The sequence below is a fragment of the Mustela erminea genome, chromosome 2, assembly GCF_009829155.1.
Source record: "Mustela erminea isolate mMusErm1 chromosome 2, mMusErm1.Pri, whole genome shotgun sequence".
Lineage (NCBI taxonomy): Eukaryota > Metazoa > Chordata > Mammalia > Carnivora > Mustelidae > Mustela > Mustela erminea.
The window spans coordinates 164,892,934-164,914,921 of NC_045615.1; the positions used below are offsets into that span (position 1 = coordinate 164,892,934).

At 51.6% G+C, this 21,988-nt stretch overlaps 1 protein-coding gene across 1 annotated transcript in view; it reads right to left on the reverse strand.

Moving 5' to 3' along the window:
• Window positions 1–3,329: 3,329 nt before the first annotated feature.
• SCD5 (stearoyl-CoA desaturase 5) overlaps window positions 3,330–21,988 on the reverse strand; it is a 148,058-nt gene continuing 129,399 nt past the window's right edge. The window contains exons 4-5 of the mRNA XM_032334738.1: window positions 8,307–8,539; window positions 3,330–4,024 (exon numbers count right to left, since the gene is read on the reverse strand). Of these exons, the coding sequence (XP_032190629.1) occupies window positions 3,834–4,024; window positions 8,307–8,539 (424 nt within the window). The 3' untranslated portion in view covers window positions 3,330–3,833. The remainder of the gene's footprint in view (window positions 4,025–8,306; window positions 8,540–21,988) is intronic.

The window sequence follows — 21,988 nt, forward strand, 5'->3', positions numbered from 1 at the left end:
TGTGGTTATTTGACCACATCTCAGTCACTGTCTTGTGTCTGGGACGCACGACTCACCCTCCCTGATGTCTCGCGGGGAGTCTACGATGCGCCAGGCCTGTTCTCGAAGCCTCCAGATTTACCTGAGCACATATGAGTGACTGTTCCTGCTTTGTGGGGGAGGATATGGAGATGCAGAGAGCCTCAGTAGTTTAATAAATGGCACTTTCACGTGGTTCAGCCTGAAAACGTGCTAGGCAACACAGCAAATTAGTCACGAGTCTGAATTCAAAATCTTGCCATTTGTGACCACATGGATGGACCTAGAAAGTATTACGCTAAGTAAGTCAGAGAGAGAAAGACAAATACCGTAGGATCTCTTATATGTACAATCATAAAAAAAAAAAACCTCAATAATGAACTCATATGTACAGAGAGCAGACTGGTGGGCTGTGGGGGTGGGCAAAATGGTGAAGCTGGTCAAAAGATAGAGATTTCCAGTTATAAAATAAATGTCACGGGGATTTAATGCACAGCATGGTGACTATAGTTCATAATACTTGTTTTCATATTTGAAAGTCGCTAAGAGTGTAAGTTAAAAGCTCTCATCATAAGAAAAAAAAACTCACTGCCACAATGTTAACAAGACTGCTTATTGTGGCAATCATTTTGTGTTATATACGGACTGAGCCAGCCAGGTGTCCTTTTTTTGCAATACATGCAAATACCAAATCATTATGTTCTACACCCGAAACTAATATAATGTATGTCAATTATACCTCAACGTAAAAAGGGAGGAGAATTCAAACTCAGGTCTTGACCTTGAGCCCGGTGCTGTTTTTCTACTACTCCACGAGGCCAGACCTTTCTGCAGTACTTCCTTTCATCAAACTGATTTCCATAGATTATGTTTATTTTTATTTTTCATTATATTTTGGGAATGAATAAAACAGATGCATTTTTTGTTTTTTTTGTTTGTTTTTACCAAGAACATCCCTTTTAGTCTCGCTCCATGTTCTCCCCTCAGACTCAGTTATTTCCCTCAATTCTGACCTCCCAGATCCCAGAAGGGAAGGGCATGAACTTGAGAGGTGTTTCAAACCCAAAGTCAGCCAAGTCCCTGTCTCTGTTGCTGCTGATGGCTATTAGAGCTCGATGGACCTTGGCCAGAGTCCGGTTTTATCCTCTCCCTTTGCAGATGAGAAAACTAGACCCAGAAAGACTGGTTTTCTCAAGGCCACACAGCCGGCCAGGAGTGTAGTTGAGGTGGCTCTGCCGTACCCGGCTAGCTCGTAGCACGCAGGGGACAAGCTCTGTTGGAACCACTTCCCTTGGCTCCCTGCACCGGGATGCGTGGTGGGTGCTTCTGAAATAAGCCTTGCAAGACACGGAGATTAAGGACAGGACATCCCCTTACTTTAAACTGATCCTCTTAAAAAAAAAAAAAGGTCCCAACCTCTCTAGGGCCATTTTGGATAGTCTTAGGAGACATGTCCCAGGGTTACTTTCTTCCCTTAGATGCTGCTGAGACCTGTGGGGAATGTTAACATGGAAGCTTCTAGAGTGATCTAGCCTCCATCCACTCCTTGAGCAAATCACCCCAGTCCTCATTCATGGGCACTGCTGCAGCTAAATACATGGCTCTGGGTTCAGAGCAGTGAGGTTCAGGACTTACTTGGTCTAGACGGGGGAATATCCTCCTTTTGTGAGAAGACTTCAAATAGTTTTTCCAAATGTAGCCTTTCCTATTAGACGGGCAAGCAATATGACTGGTGCATTTAAGGGTCAAAGAGCCACGGAAATATTCCCAATCATTTTAGGTCATGTTGATCCAAACTCAACTCGGAATACAGTTATACCCCACCGCTACTCAGTACAAAGCAGCCGGTACCTGCCAGTCAGACCCAGAGGGGGCCCCGGCTGGAGCCCCACTCAGCTGCAGGCGGGCCAAGAAGCCTGTATCTGAGGGCAGGGACACAGGTGTTTTGGGGCAAAAGAAGGGCAGAGAGTGGGGCAGCACTAGGGAAAAGTTGGGTGGCAGGACTGGAGGGACAGCTGAGCCCATCCCCCGTGCCTCTGGTCACTCTTGGTGGGGCCCGTTGGGGCTCGGGGAGGGAAGGTGTCTTTCCTGCTCTCTCGGGTGACAGGCAGGAGTCGAGGTGCCCATTCGTCAGCTGGAAGCAGCACAAATGACCATTCTGGTGAGTGAGAAGTGGGGATGACACCACTGGGGTTCTGCATTCCAAATATAAAACTAGCCGACCTTCCCTCCAGCCCAGAGCTAATGGGGCACTGGAGGCCTTGTCTTGTTAGTCCAGCGCTTGAATCAAGTGGAAATCATATGGTCACTGTGGCACAGCAAGGGCCCCTGAGAGGATGTCCTCTAAACAACATTTAAGCACCTGGGCAAGAACACCAGCGAATTCAGAATCATTTATTGTGCGTCACTCGTAGTTCGTACATTATTAATGGCAAGACAACAGTGTCCAACAGCTGCTGGGTGAAGAACTTCATTCTGACGATCTCCTACTGGCACCCCTTCTTGTTTCCAAAGTTTTAAGTCCCTACATCTTTCCTGAAAAGATTTATCCTCAAGGAGCTCCAACATCCTTTTGCGCTGACAACCGACACAAAGGAGACCCTGTCCCGTTAATTCAACGTGCTCCTTACAAGGCGACTTAACACACGGAAGATTTTTTTAATCCAAAAGCTACATGATGATTGCTTTATGTTTTGCTGCAAAATCAAGGAGGGCCGCATGCAGGGGAAACATTAGCAGACGCTGAGTTCTGGGTAACTTGTTACTAAGATCTGATGCCTGGTGTGGAAAACTGAGATGCTTATTTAGCAGGAGTAGCGGAAGCACTTGCCTCAGCGGCTGGGACCCATTAGAGTACGAATCTGGTGTCTAACACTGAAACGAGACTTTGATTTGAACTTAATTCTATAACAGAACCAAACAGCCAAACAGGCACCGAAGCGTAGGACGGGCTGGGCGTGATCGGGACCCGACGCGGGCTGGGCACCGGGCAGATCTCTTCTGGAGCGAGACAGTGGAGCATTAATAAGCTCAAACAGGGAAAAAGAGAGTCTGAGAGCCCTTTCCCGTGCCGTCGTCTTTCAAAGTGTTCTGCTCTCTTAAGCAACAGCACCACACCTACACACACGCAGTAATTACAAAGCAGAGACATTCTTTAGACACTTGGACCCACTCTTCTTTCTTTCTTTATTTATTTATCTAAGATTATTTATTTATTTATTTGACAGACAGAGATCACAAGCAGGCAGAGAGGCAGGCAGAGAAAGGAGGAAGCAGGCTCCCAGCTGAGCAGAGAGCCCGATGCGGGACTCGATCCCGGGACCCCGAGACCATGACCCGAGCCGAAGGCAGCGGCTCAACCCACTGAGCCACCCAGGCGCCCCTGGACCCACTCTTCTGTCTTCTGCGCTGCCTCTCTGCTCCTTCGGATGATGGGTTTAAGAACAGCGCTGGGTTCACTGCTAGAAAAGAAAATTAACACTCTCCTGAATCACCCCGAGACAGTGTTAAGCTCCTTCATCCTGTCAGGGTCAACATCACGTACAAGCACGAGACCATGTGTGTTTGAGGTACTGTAGCTACAGCGACTAAATCACATCTTACACTCTAATGTTAAATCATAGTTACGGTGACATTAAAATGTTTTTCATTGACAGTTGACATTATTTTGAGACAAAGAGAAAGTTCCCAAACCCCATAGATTCTGCTTCCTCCCTACCCTCTGCCCCCACCCACATCCAACGCAAGAGAGCTACAGTAACAGGAGCCATGAACTCAGGTGTCGATGGCAGACATAGCGGACGGCGGCCCCACGTTCACGAGCTCCCATCTCCAGTCCTGGCTTTCCGGGCCTCGATCATCGGCTTGGTTGCCCGTCTGCGGTCCGTGGCCAGCCCCAGCCAGCACATGAGGTCAATGAACCAGGTGGTTGGGTTGAAATTTAAGCCGAATTCACTGGCGGAGTAGTCAAAGGGAAAGGTGTGGTGGTAATTGTGGAAGCCTTCGCCTGCAAGACACAGTGGGATTGAAATAACCCGTCTCCACCTCTGCACGGACCGAGTCCCACCGTGCACTGAGCTCTGTGCGCAGCAGACTTCGTGCCTGCCCTTAGAGAGCACTGGCTCCACGAAGTACAAGCAGAAAAATAACGAGACAGCACAGAGCCACGAGGTTCATTTCCCCGTATGAACCGTAGGTATGTTATCACGATTTCGGGGCCGGATTTCAGAAACTAAATACTAAATGGCTGTAACAGATCCTCATTTTTTTTTTTTTTTAAAAAGATTTTATTTATTTATTTGACAGAGAGAGATCACAAGCAGGCAGAGAGGCAGGCGGAGAGAGAGAGGAGGAAGCAGGCTCCCCGCTGAGCAGAGAGCCCGATGTGGGGCTCAATCCCGGGACCCTGAGATCATGACCTGAGCCGAAGGCAGAGGCTTTACCCACCAGCCCCCCAGGTGCCCCAACATTTCCTCGTTTGGGTGTTTGTTCACGAAGGGAGAACGGCCTCCGTGGGCCGGAGGGACCCGACGAGGGCTCGCTGGACAGTCCGGAAGACCGGGAAGTGCGTGGCTGGGACAGGGCAGCAAATCGCAGAGCAGACTGTTACCGTCCCGGATCCGCTACAGGTTTTTCCACCCCTCCTGCTGAATAGCTTTTCCTCCCTTACTTTTTTTTTTAATTAAAGTATTTTGAGGAGGGATCTCAGGGCTTCTTTCATTTGACTCTCATACAGCTTTACTGAGATAGGATTCACCCATTTGAAGTACAATTTACTGGCTTTTAGTGTTTTCCGAGTTGTGCACCCATCACCACAATGAATTTTATAACATTTTCATTACGTAAAGGGAAGCGCCACACTCCTGAGCTCTCGTGGCCCAACCATCCCCCAAGCCTCCAGCCCCTACTTTCTCTCTCTACCGTGGCTAATTTTACGTGTCCCCCCCGACTGGCCAAGGCTTGCCCAGATCAAACATTTCTAGGAGGCGCGTCTGCGCCCGTGGCTCTGGAGGAGATGAGCGTCTGGGATCAGAACACGGAATCGGCGGACTCCGTGAAGCAGATCCCCCTCCCCAGCCGGGGCGTGGTGGTCGACCACCGTTGAGAGCCTGCACAGAACAGATGGTGGAGCCAGAGGGATCTGCCCTTTTTTTCTGACTCAGTGACTGAATTGGAACATTTATCTCATCTTCCCCTGACCTCAGATTGGGATTTACATGATCTGTTCCCCTGGCTCTCGGGCCTTAGGACTCGGATTTAATGATCCCACTGGTTTTCCTGGGTCTCCAGCTTGCAGAGGGCAGACCGTGGGATTTCTCGGCTCCCGAAATCCTGTGAGCTCCTCATAATAAACGTCTCTCTATACATTTACACCCACGTGTGGACATGGACACACACACACAGAAATAGCAGGATACCTATCTATATCCTACACACATGGATATACCTACCTCTGTAGATATCCTACTGTTTCTGTATCTCCATGGGGATTTATTATGAGGAACATATAATACTGTATTACACACAGAAACTGTAGAGTGTATGTATAGAATAGTACACATGTGTATATATCAGTACACGTATATGTGTAGTGTGTATTGTGTACACATATATATGTGTCCTAATATGTATATATTTATAATGATTCTGTTTCTCTATTAGAGAACCTAATACAACCCCCATAGATCTGTCTATTCTGAAGGTTCCATATAAATGAAGTCACACTATATGTGATTTGGGGACTGGCTTCTTCCACTTAGCATAAGTTTTCGAGGTTGTAGCAGGTGTCGATACTTCATTTCTTCTTATTGCCAAACAGGTTTCCATCGTATGGACGCACCCTTTGCATTTACTGCATGCATCGGTGACGGACGCCTGGATGATTTCCACGTTTTGGCTATTACGAGTCATGTTGCTATGAATACTCACGTGCGAGGTTCTGTGCGGACGTCGATTCTTCTCTTCTGCCCAAATCTGGGAGTGGAGTTGCTGGATCATACGGTAACTGTTTTAACCATTTGAGGAATTGCTAGATTCTTCCTTTACTTCTTTATTTTTTTTTAAATCTATCTATTTATTTATTTGAGAGAGTGCGTACATGGCGGGGGAGGGAGAGCGAGTCTTACTTAAGCTTCTGAGCTCAGAGCCGGACGCCAGGCTGGATCTCACGACCCCGAGATCATGACCTGAGCCAAAACCAAGGGTCGGATGTCCAACGGACTGCACCGCCCAGGCTCCCCCTTTACTTCCTAGTAGGTCCTCGCCATCCCCCAGCTCTGCTGACCACAGCTGAAGGCTCTGCTCTGCCATGAGCACACCCGATGGGCAGATCTGTGGTTTACCGTTTTCTTTTTAATTCCGTCTACTTGACCCTGCCCCTTCTTTCCTCAACATTTGTAGTGTTTTTCCTTCCCCTGAGTATATGTGGAGGAGTTTCCCCCACTATATTCAGAAGCAGACACCCGCACTGAGAGCCTGGCTGGACCCCCATCTACCGCACAGTCCAATGCGACAGGAGCCTTCCCAGGACCTGAATGAAGAAAACCGACCAGGAGCCCACTGTTGACCTTGGTGCACAGAAAGCCAACAGCCGGCTCCTGAGGGCCTGCGCCATGCCCATGTCCTTGGGCTCTCCGGCCCCTGTCCCTACACAAGATGGAACCCCGTCTTGTCCCCTTCATCTTCTGAAAAGACTGTAGTCGGGGCGACACGGCCAGTGCTGACTCCGAGCCGACGGGAGAGGGCACGTGTGTGGCTCCCTCGGTTAAGTGTCCAGCTCTTGATCTGGGGCCAGATCATGATCTCGGGGTCATGGGACTGACCCGTGTCAGGCTCTGCGCTCACAGGGAGTCTGCTCCTCCCCCAGCTCACTCTTTCTCTCTCCCTCTCTCAAAATAAACAGAAAGAAAAGGAAGATGAAGGGACAGGAGGAAGTGGCAGGGGCCTCAGAAACTCCTTCCAAGACACTTTTCTCTCGGCTTAGCCAGTGTCCCCATGGCTGAACTGGTGCTTATTTAACCACTGTCATTGCTCCCGTCAACACAAGATCCTGGGGTCTGAGTAAGTGCGCGAGCCTACCGACGCGGCGGCAGAAGCTCCTTGCTACTGAGACCGTTGCTGCCTTACAGTAGGATCTTCCCTCCGGCTTCCACCTCCGCGCTCAAGGCCCAGCTTTCTGAGGAGCCCGAGCTGCCTCCACGAAGGTACAGCCAGTGTTTCTTTATTACTTACGGTGCGCCAGCCGCGGTGGCGAGGGCTTTAACGGGTGTGCAGACCTATAATCCCCCTCTCTGAGCTAGCTGCCACAGTTATCCTCATTTTAAAAATACAGAAGGGGCCGGTAACTTGCTTTACACTGTAAAGCTAGGAATAAAAATAACATCACTGAGGCTTATTTCGTGCTAAGCCCTGCTGCAAAGACTACGCGGTAACTCATCGAACCCTCCCACGACCCCAGCAGCAGGTAAATGCCACTGCCGTCTTAGCTTGACAGAGGAAGACACAAGGTGTGGCGGAGTCCGACAGCTTCCCCGGAGAGAAAGTGGGGGAGCCAAGACCCGACCAAACGCATCAGAATCCAGAGGCCTCGCTCTTAACCATCTTGTGGCACCACGAGATGCCGCACTTTCGTTTCTTCCCATCTCTCTGATTGCAGGCCTTTTTTCTTATGGTCAGTCAGACAACTGGACAGTGGAGGCTAGAATGGTCAGGGCAGTTTGAAGAAAGTCACCTGAGATGGCTCCTTCAGGAACATTTCCACGGTAAAAATAAGTAGCTGCTTGGTGCCTGGGTGGCTCAGTGGGTTGAGCCTCTGCCTTCGGCTCAGGTCATGATCTCAGGATCCTGGGATCGAGTCCCACATCGGGCTCTCTGCTCGGCAGGGAGCCTGCTTTCCTGTCTCTCTCTCTCTCTCTGTCTGCCTCTCTGCCTACTTGTGATCTCTGTCTGTCAAATAAATAAATAAAATCTTTTAAAAAAAAGTAGCTGCTAATTACTGATCACTGACTGTATGGCAGACATTGTCCTAAGCCGTGCACACTAGTAGCTTACTTACTCTTCGTAACACCCCTGTGAAGTAGACATCACGATTCCCATTTCAAAGATGAGAAAACTCTAAATCAGAGAGATTAGGTGACTTGTCCAAGAGCCAAGATTCTACCACCAAAGCCCAAGTTCCTCCCCGCCGACTCCAATCCACGGCCTCTCTTTATGGACTCCAGAAAACCACTGGACAGCCAAGAAAGTCTGAGCTGCCGTACTTCCCATCGGCTCTCACTGCCCCGACTCACCAATGGCACCCAGAGTGACGAGCAGGTTCTGCCGGGGGCTTATGTGCTTGTCGTAGGGCCGGTTCCCGTACATGTGGGCAGCGCTGTTGACCAGCCAGGTGACGTTGAGGGAGATGGTGTAGCGGAGGATGGAAGCCAAGAAGTAGGAGTTCCACAGACTCTCCCCCCAGAAGCACCAGGGCACCATCGTGGGGATCAGGAAGCACATGAGCGCCACGGTGATCTTATAGTACCTGCAAGGCAGAACGTCATGCTGGCACCGGGCCCTGCGGATGGTGGCAGGGACGGGCCGAGCAAGCCACCGGGAAGGTCAGGAAGTGCGCCAGCTGCCTCCTTCTACGCTTTCTGTATGGAAACACCCCACTGTGTGTCACCCTGTACCGGGGTTGCAAACCCATATCCCTGCGAGGGCGAGACAGGAAACCCAAAGTGGAGGCGGGACAGGCAGAGTGCTCTGCGGAGCGGCAGGGCAGCTCACCCCTTCGATGGCCCCCGCTCCTTCCTTCACCTGTCAGTCAGCTGGATGATCAGGTTGTCTCCAGTCATTTCAAGAAACACCTATTTCTTGAGTAATTTTCATACACATAATTCTGTACTGTCTTAGCTTGGCACAAAGGTAAATAATCCAATCCCCTCTCAAAAAATGTTCTGTCTTCATTGGAGAGTACCTTCCAAGCCAGCATAAAAAAAAAGTAATAAGGCTAGGCACAAGCAGGGCCACATAAAAAGTCATCTTTACAAAGAAACCGTCAGCAGTTTGATTGTCAGACCTGTGTACCCAGCAAGTTACATACTAAGCACTTACTGGATGCCAGGCCACAAGTGCTGGTGATGCAAAGACAGATTTGACATGGTCCCGTCCAGGCCTCAGTTAGGTGGAACCAACGTCTCCCACCTTCTAGCCATGTGGAACCAGCTCTGTGCAGGCACAGGAAAGGGGCTGTGCTGGGAGTTTGTAGCTCTTTCCTCCCCGGCCTCACGCAGCCTAACCCAGCTTCCTGAAGGCCTGTTAAGATGCGTATGTACGAAACGGCACAGTGTGAGGGAACGACATTCAGGAGGTGGAAGCCTTGAACTTGAGTCTCAATCTGATTCTGGGCGTTGAACCCGCCGTTTTGTTTCTTTTGCTTCCCTCCTGTGTGCAGGTAGCTGGTTCCCCAAGAGCAGAGCCTGAGGCAAGAACATGTGTGGGGTAGTCTATTCTGGGAAGGAGGGAAACCAAACCAGGGGGCTCATGTGTTGGACACCTGAACTTGGACCTCAGTGGGACAGATCACACTTCGGAGTTACTCTCTCAAGGAATGAAAGAAAAGGCTGTTTTCCCACTGGCTCTAACTGTGTCCTGGCCAAGGGATGTCACACGGGATATCAGCTCCCTCACACCTCCAGTTTGCTCGGGTCAGCATGGCTGAGTGCATTTCTGGAAGTATCTCAGGTGGAGGTGGCAAAGATACCAGGCAGGAAGTAGGAAATAAGGCATCCGGCTGAGCAAGGTGCTGTTGGGTTACACCTGGGGTCAGCAGGTGGCTGCGGCAAGAGCTGGTGTGAAAAGATGGGCAGAGTAGGAGGTGGGGCACGAGGGGGTCTACCGGAGGTGGTGATTATAATACCTAGAGTGGGTCTTGTGAGGACCCAGTAAGGAATATATACTATGTGCAAATCATATGTCATGGCTATTCTGAGAACTCTCCACGTACTGGCTCATTTAATCCTAATAAAAACTCTAGGGGGAAGTGACCATTAATATCACCATTTTACAGAGCAAAGGAAAGGTTACAAAGTTGGGCCGAGGTTACAAGACTGAGATGTAGTAGGGCCAAGATTCAGATCCAGGCAGAATCACTGTGGAGACCACCATCCCCTTCAATGCGCTATCTTGGTATCCCAGCGACTTGAACACGGGTGTCCAAGGGTTCACCTGGTGCCCAGCAAACACAAACAATGCTTACGCACAGCTAGCAATCTGCAAAACACACTTACATACAGGATTTGCACATGAAATCATTTAAGTTGAAAGAGGGTCCTTGGGAGGTCAGATGAGTGGGCTGTGGCTACAGGGGAAAGGCGAGGCATTGCAGGGACTGGTGCTCTTGTGCTGGGCTCCCTAGAGTCACATGCAGAAGACTCCGGGAGATGACTTTTATAAGGGAAAAAAAGATTTTATTTACTTATTTGAGAGTGAGTGAGCATGGGGCAGAGTGAGCAGAGGAGAATCAGGCTCCCCGCTGAGCAGGGAGCCTGATGTGGACCTGATCCCAGGACCCTGAGATCAGGACCTGGGCCAAAGGCAGAGGCTTAACCCACTGAGCCCCCCAGGCCCCGAGACCGCTCTTAAGGGCTACTCGTGAGTGGGGGAGAGGAAGGCAGGCTGGGCGGAGGCAGAAGCTCACCTCCAGTAAGTCCAGCAGATCCAGCAGGCACCTCTGGGGCTGGATGACCCTTTAGAGTCGTCCCAAACTGAAAGGTCTCCCTGCATCACCCAGCCTTTGGCCTCGGGGCACACCCTGCGAGGGGTGAACCCCAGGACAGGGCGGTTCCACGTGGGCAAAGACGCTCCCAGAGAGGAGCAACCGCCGAGGGGGACCCGGGAGAGGCGCGCAGGCCCTGCCAAGGCCCTGGGTCTCGGTGGTGAGTGTGTGCAGGGAGGGGGTGTTCTGAAGGGAAATCGGAAGAGGTGGCCAGAGCCACGGATCTCTGCTGCTCGTCCGCACCGCCGGGGAGGAAAGCAGGCCGGTTCTGTGTCAACAGAAGGCATTTTGTGACTGAAAAGGTTCTGTCCTTCCTCCACTCTCTGGGCTACAGTCCGGGACCTTCGAAGAGAGCCTGTCCTGGGGCGCCTGGGTGGCTCCGTTGTCTAAGCGTCTGCCTTCAGATCAGGTCCTGATCTCGGGGTCTGGGGTCGAGCCCTCTCTTCAGGCTCCTTGCTGGGCAGCGAGTCTGCCCCTGCCCCACTCATGGGCTCTCTCTGAATCAATCAATCAACAACAAAATCTTCAAAAACAGGAAGAAGATTAGCTTCTCCTAGTCCTGATCTGAGCCGTTGGCTGCTCGTTTCGCTCCTGAAAAGGAGGAGGAGAAAGAAAACTCTGCTGTGCTCTGCTGAGCACCCGGCGAAGCCGCTCACAGACCTTCTCGCCGCCTCCTTCCTGCTGACTGGGCACAGACAGAGGGGCCCGTGGTTCCCCCAGGAGGAGGCCAGGCCCTCGCTCTGGCCCTCAGCTCTGCCCCAGCCCTCTTCAGCTCACAGGACTCTTCTTCCATGGACGCCCGCTCCACCAACTTGAACGTGAACTTCTAGGGAAGCCACCTGCCGGCCGGGCTCTGGCCGAGGGAGAGCGCCAGCCGCGGAGCTTCCCGAGTGGGAGGAGGAGGAGGAGGCCTGGGCTTCACGCCCCAGCACAACCCCGTCCAGCTGAATGTCCTCTTCCTCAGAAACAGACCCTCCTTAACAGTCCTTGCAGGGAAGCGCTGGTGGGTTTAGTGAGAGGGCCGTCCTGTGATGTTCTTCCCTAGGAGGAGTCTAGGATTCCTTGTTGTGCGTTCAGTGGAATGAATAGAAGGGGACTTTAGGGGCCACAGAGGGTGTGGGTGGGGCAGCCAGTGGCCTGGGTCTTGAGGCTGATCTTTGCATCAAAAATTCCCTGCAGCCATCAGACAGACCGGACGCCGTCCCGTGCCGCCGAGGGGCCTTTCTCCTGTGCCTCTTGGCTTCCAGAAGCTTCATTACAGTCTCTGGCCTTCTTGCATCAGAACAAGTGTGGGGATGGCTCCCCGGCTTCCTTGCTCAACGACACTCAACTCTGACCCCCAGCCCAGGGTCCACCAGCAAGTCGGTGAGGCCTCCAGCTCCTCACCCTTCCTCACTGGGGGGATTTCCTTTCTTCAGCTGTGGTAGGAGGAGGCTGCTGGGGGGCCCCCGACATCGCTCTGTGCTTTCGCTGAATGGGCTTCGTGTGTTGTAAAGCGTCACAGAGCCGTAAACCACCCAAATCCACCACTTCCTGGCCATGTTTCCTTGAGTAGATGGTTTAACCGTACCGAGCCCCAGGCTTCTGTTCTGTAAAATGTGCATTAACACGTTAACAAATTGCAAATTAACAAATGCACTGTGTCCCTACAACGTGCGTGTCGGTCCTGTCCTGGTACTAGGGATAGGAAGTGAACAAACCAGACAAAATCCCTGCCCCTGGGGAGCGGGGGCATCCTGGTAGAAAGATGTATAAACACATGTATTATGTGTGCACCAGACAAAAATGTACATGTATGCACACTCTGGTAGGGAAGAAAGCTGGTGAGTAACACACAGAGCACGTCCGTGGTAACTACAAAGGCAGGAGTAAGCGGAGAAGAACAGGAGTCAAAGGCTGGTGCCACCACTTAAAACAAGGTCTCGGGAAGGACTCGGGGACACTGTAGTTAGCCGTGTGGCAGGTGGGGCAGAAGACTCCAGGCAGAGAAACACAAGCACGAGGCCCCGCAGCAGGAGTGTTCTGGCACTTTCGAGGCCAAGCAGGAGAGGAGGGAGTCGGGGATGACTTCGGACGGAGACCGCATCTGCGGCCACGAGGGAAGGAGCGGGGGAGCTGGTTTCCAGCAGCGCCTGAGGGGCTCAACCTTAGAGCTGTCAGGTGGGAAATGCCGTTACACTCAAGGGGCCTTGTCAAGTGGTGGCTCGTCGGACAGGTCCGGAGATCAGAGGTGCTCGAGACAGGTCTGATGGGGACAGAAATTGGGGACCCATCGGCGTATTACTGTGCGATACTCATACACACCTTTTTTCACCGGGTTCCACAGCAGCTCTGTAAGGTGCTCGCTGTAGCCTCACTTTGTAGGACCTTTCTGGAGCTCCAGAGAGGTCATCGGACTTCCTCAAGGCCACACTGGTTGGACCAACCACAGGCAGGCTTCAAACGCAGCGCAGACAACCTGCTATTTACTCGGCTTACCGAGCGCAGGCCGTGGGGGATGGGTAGGCTTACCCAGAGGTAAACCAGGCTGCAGCGTGAGGCCTAGCTGATGCTCTGGGAGTCGCACGTATCTGGATAAAAACACTGTCATCCGAAGGCTGGAACATTATACTCCAACGGGACTGAAATTCCCATCCTTCTGGCACCGTCTTCTCCCTGTCTCCTGTGTCTCTGTCCTTGGCCTGGCTTACCTGACATTTCCAAGTACCAGTCTAGGTATCACTTCTCTGGGGGGACTGCCTCCATCCCCCAGGGCAGGCCCTGTCCAGTGTTTGGGCTGCACGCTGTACTTCTCAGCTCTCAGAGCTGCTGGCTTAGCCGGTGGCCTTGCCCGCGAGGTCAGGGGTCTCAGTCCTGACTCCACTTTCCAGTCAACTGGGTGAACATTCAGAAATGACTGATGTGGGAAACCCACTGTAGACCGACTCAATCAAAGGGCATTTCTGTTCCAGGCACTGGTGTATATATATTTTTAAAGATTTTATTTATTTATTTGACAGAGATCACCAGTAGGCAGAGAGGCAGGCAGAGAGAGAGAGGAGGAAGCAGGCTCCCCGCTGAGCAGAGAGCCCGATGCGGGGCTCGATCCCAGGACCCTGAGACCATGACCTGAGCCACCCAGACGCCCCCAGGCACTGATATTTTTAAATAAAGCCTCTCCATTGCGGATGTTGGCCGCAGTCTCCCTATAATCTGCCCCCAGCCTTTCTTTCTTGCCGGAATGCTCTGATTTTGTTCAGATAGCCGACTGTTGTCCCCACAGCCGTGTCCGTCAGGGAATGTGGACTCTACCCACGATGTGAGTCCTGATTGGTTTGAAGCCATCAGTGATGATCTCTTTCACTTTCCCAGTAATCAATTTAAGAATTGGTCAATAGTGGTCAATAAGCTATGGAGGGAAGATGGGTATGATTTCTAAAAGGAAAATAACCAATGTTGGTAAAGACACAGAGAAATCAGAACCTTCATGCATTGTTGGTAGGAATGTAAAATGTCGCGGCTGCTAACAAAAATAGTCTTCCAGCAGGTTATACATCAAGTTATCATATGACCCAGCAATTCAGCTCTCGGGCACACATTCAGAAGGACGGAAAGCAGGGACGTGAACATGCACTCGCATGCCAGTGTTCATGACGGCGTTCTGCACAGTAGCCAAAAAGTGGAAACAGCCCAAGTGCCCATTAAGAGATGAATGGATAAACAAAATGGTGTGTGTATAGACAGACAGACAGATGTATATGTAATGTGTGTGTTATCTATGTCTGTCTATATATGCAGGTATAATGGAATATTATTCCAGCACAAAAAGGACAAAAGTCTTATATATGCTATAACAGCACGGAGGGACCTTGGAAACCGGCCTAGTGAAATATACCGGACACAGAGGACAACCATTGTTCAGAATTCCACTTACATAAGGTCCCTGGACAGGCAAATTCACCAAGGAAGTAGGATCGTTGGTCCTCGGAACTGGAGGGAAGCGTGGGAAGCAGAGGGGAAAGCGAAGCCCCTGTTTACAGGCTGTAGAGTGTTTGCTGAATGATGGAAAAGGTTTGGGAACGGGTCCTGGTGACGGTCACCCAGCGCGGGAACACCGTGAATGTCCTTAATGCCACAGAACCGCACGCTTACGGTTGAAATGATAAACACTATGTTGTGTGTATTTTACCACAATAGAAAAGGTCAAGATGAGAGAATGTTTTCTCAACCACAGAAAGTACACATGGGCAGAAGTGGCTTCTCTTTTCACAGTGACCCCAGGACCTACTATAGCCGTCTGTGACCGTGACAGGCAGAAGACTGAGGAACAAAGCGGACCCCTTGGGCTGACGGAGCAGAACGTTGGAAAGGTCCTTGAACGGGCTACTGAACTAACCAGCCCTAACTAACTAACTAACTAACTAACTAACTAACTGACGTCTCACTCTGGGACAAGGCTGTTGAATCAGGACCATCTGTGGAGTCGCTGAGCACAATGTAGGACTCCCCAAGCGCAAGGTAGGACTCGCCGTGGACGCTGACGTGCCATCCGGACCTCCTCTCTGTGGACAGTCACTGACAGCACTGCTTCCGCGGCAGGGAGCTGCCCTGCTCTAGGTCACGCCCTCTCTTAACAACCCCATCCAGGGACTAACCTTACGTAAGGAGAGTCGTCCATTGCCTAGGCTGGTCCCACTGCCTCATCTCTCAATGGCTCTGAAGAGTCACCCCAACTTCAGAACCTACCGTATGGTGGGCTGAGGCCTTTGACGGACCGATGAGAGGACCGTGCTTCTTCCCTTGCCCAACCCTATTTCCAGCCCTCCTTCTGTTGGTGTCGACCCTAAGGTCCTATCCAGTTCACTTCTTACAACATAGTATCCACCTCAGAGCCAGCTTCTGGGGTAACCTGTCCTGTGACATGGATATATTGCTGGACGGATGGAGTCCCGCAGAAAGCCACTCTCCAGAGCCTAGCACAGGCGCGGCCCAGAGCAGGCACTCCTCCTTATCTGTGGAACAATGAAGCCAATGATTCTTTGGTTAATAAATTACTGAGAAAGCTTCTCAGGAAAATACAAACCCTAGAGTGACTCAGAAGGACCCAGAGCGTGTGAGATAAGATGCCAAGGTTTCCAAAAAACACAAACCACACAATACACGTGCCGCCTGCTTTTGGGTTCTTATGAGGCACTTATCTCTTGGGTTAGTGCCAACACAGGATTGTGAATATGAAACCAACGACATGATTAAAGACATTCGTGCCCATCAGGCCCCAAACCCCAGATCCCAACCATTTCACTGTGAGGCCTCAGAGCTCTGGTTTAAAAGGATGATTTCTGAGCACGAGCTTTTGGGTCATTCTCTGAGCTGCTGAACACGGCAACCCGCTGGCAATATCTAACAGCCACTCCGACAGGTCTGGTCTTGGCTTGGAATGTGAGTGGCTTCCTCTCTGTCTCTCCACGGCTACTCAGACCCCGAGACAGGAGGAAACTCCTAGAACCTTCAAGGGAGAGAAAGACAGTGGTTGGTATGAACCCAAGAGCAACCCAAGGAAGAGTAGCTCCCCTCCACAGATTTGAAACCAGATACGCACGGGTTTGAGCCCAAAGCACAAGCGCCGGAGCACTCAAGCTCACCCTACCAGCTGCTTGGGAGCTGCTTTCTACAGCTTCAAAGTCACAGCTGGCAAGAACAGGCCCGCAACAGACTCTGGAAACCTGCCCATTCCCATCAGCGACTCCACCGTGGGAAGATGTTTCTCCACACTGAGCTCAACAGAAGAGGCCCCTTTACCCAAGCAAGTGCCGTCACTCACCATGACACCCCGACCGGCGTGAGTGCAAGTGATAGAACACGGATGAAGATGTGGGCCGCCATCCTGTCACTCTGTCAACTCTCCAAAGACTATCTTTATTCCAATAAACAGGATCACAATAAAGACAACTGAAACGTTAAAAACAGACTTGAGACTTACAGCCCCTGGGTGGCTCAGTTGGTTGATCATCTGACTCTGGGTTTCAGTTCAGGTCATGATCTCATGGGTCATTCCCTGCCCCTTCCTCGACTCAAATGCACACACGATCGCTCTCTCTCGCTCTCTCGAATAAATAAATAAATCTTAAAAATATAGACTTGAGGCCAAAAATTTGTTCTATGGAGAAGAAAGGATTTAGGATTTCTTCCCTTTTTTCCTCCCTTCCTCCCAAATCTGAGTGTGCTAAGCATCTTAAAACTGTTTTCTCTTTCGGTGAAGAAGAAATTGTGGTTCTCTGCCTACAGGCATTTCTTATGGCTTGACCAACCCTAAGCACAGTAGTCCAGAGCCGGTGGTGTGTGAGATTTCCAAGGGGGACCATGAGAGCATGAAGGAAGGGGAAATGACCCTCCCACTGCCAACTTCCAGGGGGGCTGGCCTCGGGAAATGCAAAAAGTAACCACCACCGCAGGTGACAGAAAAATTACAGCCCCACAAATGCATCCTAATGATGAGCGATGAGCTGCCACTGGCGTCTTGATTACACGTTTGGTTTTGTGATTTCACTTAAAGCCTAGCCGGAAAGTCATTTTCCCTACAACTTTGGCATCTTGTAGGGAACCAGGCAAAATCATTGGGATGCTTACTAAACATTCATTGAGAGGACAGATAATACACCCGGCAGTTCGTAAATGGAATGGATGGCACTCCCCCCTACCCCCCCCCCCCGCTAGGTCCCCTCTGGCATTGCCCACTAGGAGGTGAAAGACGTGATTCCTTTGGATGAGGACCTGAAGAGGAAGCACCCTGATGGGGAGCCTCAGAAAATCTTCCAGACTCTTTGAAGTGTTTGAAAAGGGGCTCTGCTGCTGTGCTCTCGATTTTGCCTCTCTGGTGCTGCTGTGGCTTTGAGTGAGAGGGCTCACGATGACTGCGTCTGAAGGGTGTCCTGAAAGTCTTGATCATTCCGGATCTGGTCTCGACCCCCCATTAGTCTCACCATCACTTCCCCTGTGCTACTTCATGATACGCCTTCCTGTAGAAGAAAATCTTTAAATTGGACTATTTAGATGCATAATCGTCATCTTCCGGGAGCCTCTCCTGCCCAACACAGAGGGCGCAGAGACGGGGAACGACTGCTCCATGGAAACATCTCCTTTGGAAACTGGCAAGGCAGTTGGGAAAGGACGTATCTTTATTTTCTCTCTGCCTTCAGCTTTATTTGCTTTGGAGATCTGCACATGGGGGTGGCATCCATCCACTCGAATTTAATGTGTCTTTGTACAAACAGCTTACATTCATTTGCTAAGCAGCAGTTTGAAAGATAAACACAATCATTTCAGAATTTCAACACAAGGAACATTATTTGTACCTCATCAGCAATGACGTGCTTGAAGACAAGACCCAGGCACGCTGATTGCTAAGACAGAATAAGGAGGGTCAAAAGGAGATTTTGGCGGGGGGGGGGGGGCTTTTTTCAAAGCTTTGATTCTACATAGATGGCAAGTTTTTTGTGGGCAGGATTTTCCTTGATCCAAGTCTCATCACCCATGGTTCCTTGAACACAAAGCACTCGTTAACACAGTAGGTGCCCAGTAAACAACTGAACTGTTGGCCTGTGCCAGAAGGAGTGAGGACCATGATCCATCTGTCTTTGGCAAAAGCAATGATGTCCCTTCACCCTCCTAATGGTTTGATCCCAAGCGCTTCTCTAGTTGTCTCAGCACAATCTAAGTTGGTTAGACTGCAGATCTGCTCTCTCTCCCGGCTCTTCGTCTCTCTCTGTCCTTCCTCACTCCCACACACCTCCCCCCCTTCCTGCTTCCTTATCAATTGTTCCCCTTAAGTAATCAGAGCACAGACTAATTCCTGACTGTGTATAGAAAAGGGTTACTAAATCAACAAATAAAATCACTTACAAAGTAATTTTTTATACAAAGTTGCATTTCCAGTTTCTCTCACCCTTAAAACTCCATTCCATGTTCATCCTTGGTATTTGAGATTAAGCGAGCGCTGTAGGAGAAAACACAACCCTGCTCTCACTCTGGGACCTAGGAAATTGCATGCAAACTCCTTTGTGTACTTTCCTTTTGGGGGCTCAAAGGCCACAGCTTTCATCAGATTCTCAAAGAGATACTCGATTCCCAAGGCCCCAAACATTTGATGTTGTTGTTGAACTTTTATTTTCTTTGTTTACTTTAGGATTTGGTGTAGGATTTAGGTAAGAAAATTTAATCCAATTCAAAGAAGGGTCAATTTAAAGAATTTAAAGGCATCCCTGGGTCGCTCAGTTGGCTAAGCATCTGACTTCGGCTCAGGTCATGACCTCAGGGTCCCACGATCAGCCCCACGTCAGGCCCTGTGTCACCCCATGATGAGTGACAGACCCCCACGTGGGCTCTGCATTTAGCAGGGAATCTGCTTGTCCCTCTCCCTCGGGCCCACCCCTCCCGCATCTCATGTGCACACGCTCTCTCTCTCTCAAACAAATACAAATCTTTAAAAAAAAAAAACAAAAAAAAGGAAAGAATTTAAAGAATAGTACTTTTAAAAAGGAGACTGCCCTACTCTTTTGGCAGTAAAATGTTAAAAGGGATTACAGCGATATTAGACAGAAGTGTGTGTGTACATGTGTGTACTCCCCTGATCACTCTAGCCTACATACATGTGGCCTTTTGGCTGAAAGGACAGTCACCAACAGAGTTCAGCTCCCCACTCCCACCCAAGGGAACACGTTTAATTCCGAGCTCTAATCAATGATAAGCTCTCATGGGCCACCAGACTCTGCCAAAAAGGAGTGGAGGGAGTCCCTTCAGCCGCCTCCAGGACCAGGCTCACTGCTACAGCCGGCTGACTGGGTAGGCTGACTGGTTGAGAGAGAATAAGCTGGTGGCACGGGCTTCCCCCTTGCACACGTGCTGACCCTTGAGCACAGCACAGGCTTCCTAGCGCATTTCCTGCACCTGAGCAGCCCGTCCTTCCAAAGCTCCTCAGGCCTCCAAAACTCAGTTCAAATTAATTTCTTCCGGGAAGCCCACCCTGATAAACCCCCTCAACCACGGCTGCCGCGTTGTCCAACATCCCATCCGTAGAACTGCGCTGTAAAGACTCCAGAAGACCGTCAGTCTGGAGAGTTGAGCTGTGGACCAGCGGACGGTATACACGTTCAATTACATCAACCTAAAGAAAACTGTATGTGGACGTCATTCCCCATTCTTCTACCTTCTTAGTTTTTGGAACAAAACTTGACCATCCTTGATGGTGATGAGGGTCTTCCCTTGGGTTCCCCAGAAGGCAGGGCCGAAGACAAAAGCTTACGAGCCACGGCCTTACCAAAGGAGTTCAGGCCAAGGAGGCAGTGTGGAGGCAGGACGCTGGGGCAGCCACAGGAAGGGCCGAGTGTTTCAGAGCCAGACACCGCTCGGTATCTCAGCCTAGGGCCCGAAAGACCTCACGCATGACGGAGCCTCGAACACTCCCTCTGGGAGGACGGCGCAGGAAGAACGTGGCTACCAGAACCTGGTCCCCTGCTCTGCCCCGCCCCCACACAAGCTTCTGGATCCTGAGCGGGGCTGGAGGCTGCAGTGCAGGTGGGCTCAACCGGCACTGGACACACTCCATTGAGTTCCTAAGCCAGAGGCCCATTACAGGCTTCCACTATTTTTATCTCCAATCACCCCAAGGAGTTTGTAATTAAGATAAGGGAGATGAGTTTTCACTGCTAAAAGCAGTGGCGGAAATACTGCATTGGCTACAAATACCATGTAGGCACTTCTCTGCGGCCCCTATTCCTCAGAGCGACGTCCCCAAAGGCTCTGCTCCCTCCTGCGCCCGACCACAGACTCCCGTGGCTGGATCCCGACGAGGCGGGGACAGAGAGTGCCGCCGCACGTCTTCCCTGCAAGGGCTCACCGACATGTCCCCAAGGGCAGGAGGTGAGGCTTTGTCAAGCGACCAGTGCTTTGCATGGCTGTTTTTGTCCCCAACTGTTAATTATGGTAGAATCTGGTCTCAGGCAGGATTCTGCTCAGGCAAGAGCCTTTTCCTCCTCCCCCTCACACTGGAGTTGGCCAAGGTCAGTTCCCAGCAGATGTGGCCAAAGGGCCTTCTGCTGGCTCATCTATGTTATAGGTATGGCCTCTCGCCATACCCTTAAGGGCCAGAGGCACCGGGAGTCCTGGACAGTAAGATCCCTGCGGTGTGAGGAGACACTGCATGAGCGCGCAGTGCGCTCCCTGAACGCCAGCCCCACGCTGGGAGGCTGCGAGCCCTACCGTGAGGGGGAGGGCCTGTGCCTGCGTGGGTGGGCATGTTCAGGGACCACTTACCTCAGCAACTGAGGGTGACAGCGTCATACACACACTTTCACCTGAGAAGCGGGTTCTCAGCTGTGGGTTGTCCAGCATTCTGCACAAACTGGACCGTAAACACACTCCTCAGTCCCAGACGTAACTGTGCAGGTGCCACGGGTCACTAGTCCCATAAGTAGGAAGATGAAAGGGACAGTCACTCCTCAAGGAGTCTATGGTCTACTGAGCGGGTCCCGCACGACCAGCCGCAGCGCCAGGCCCGCGTCCTGCAGCCCGGGGACAGGGACTGCGGGACGCCGGGTCTCGGACTCCCCGGACTCGGGACCTCCCTGCGCTGTAGGCGTCACTGCGCGCCCGGAGAGCTCTGGTCTCTGCGGGGACATGGGTCCGTCCCCGCTGCCGAGAAGCGAGTGGCTGATGCGTCCGTGTTCGGTGTGAAGAACGGAGCCCACGGAACCGCGTCTACAACCCGCGCATGTTACGAACCAGATGCGGAACCGGTTGTTTTAAAGTAACAAGAAACCCGCCCGCGTTAACATTGTAACGTTTCTGCGAACAACAACTCTAGTTTCCGAAACGAGCTTCGGTGCGCGCGGGCGGCACTGCCGACGGGACGGTCCGGGGCAGCAGAAGCAGCGGGACTGAGCGTCGCGTCCGCGGGGGCCCTGCTGCACGGGGGCATTGGACGGACGCAGCTCGCCGACCTCGGAGACCGGCTGAGGGCGGACTGTCCAGACGGTGCCCGAACCGTGACCTCAGCCTCCGGGGGCGCGTTCGGAAGAGCCAGGAAGAGCCGTCGAGGTGAAGAAGAACGTTCTAGATCTGCTTCCCCGACAGTCGCTGCACGTCGGAACCGCCGGGGCCTGGGGGGTCGGACCTGCGTTTCCGACCAGCGTCCAGGGGAGCTGACGGCGCCGGTCCAGAACCACGTTCTGAGCCGCGCGG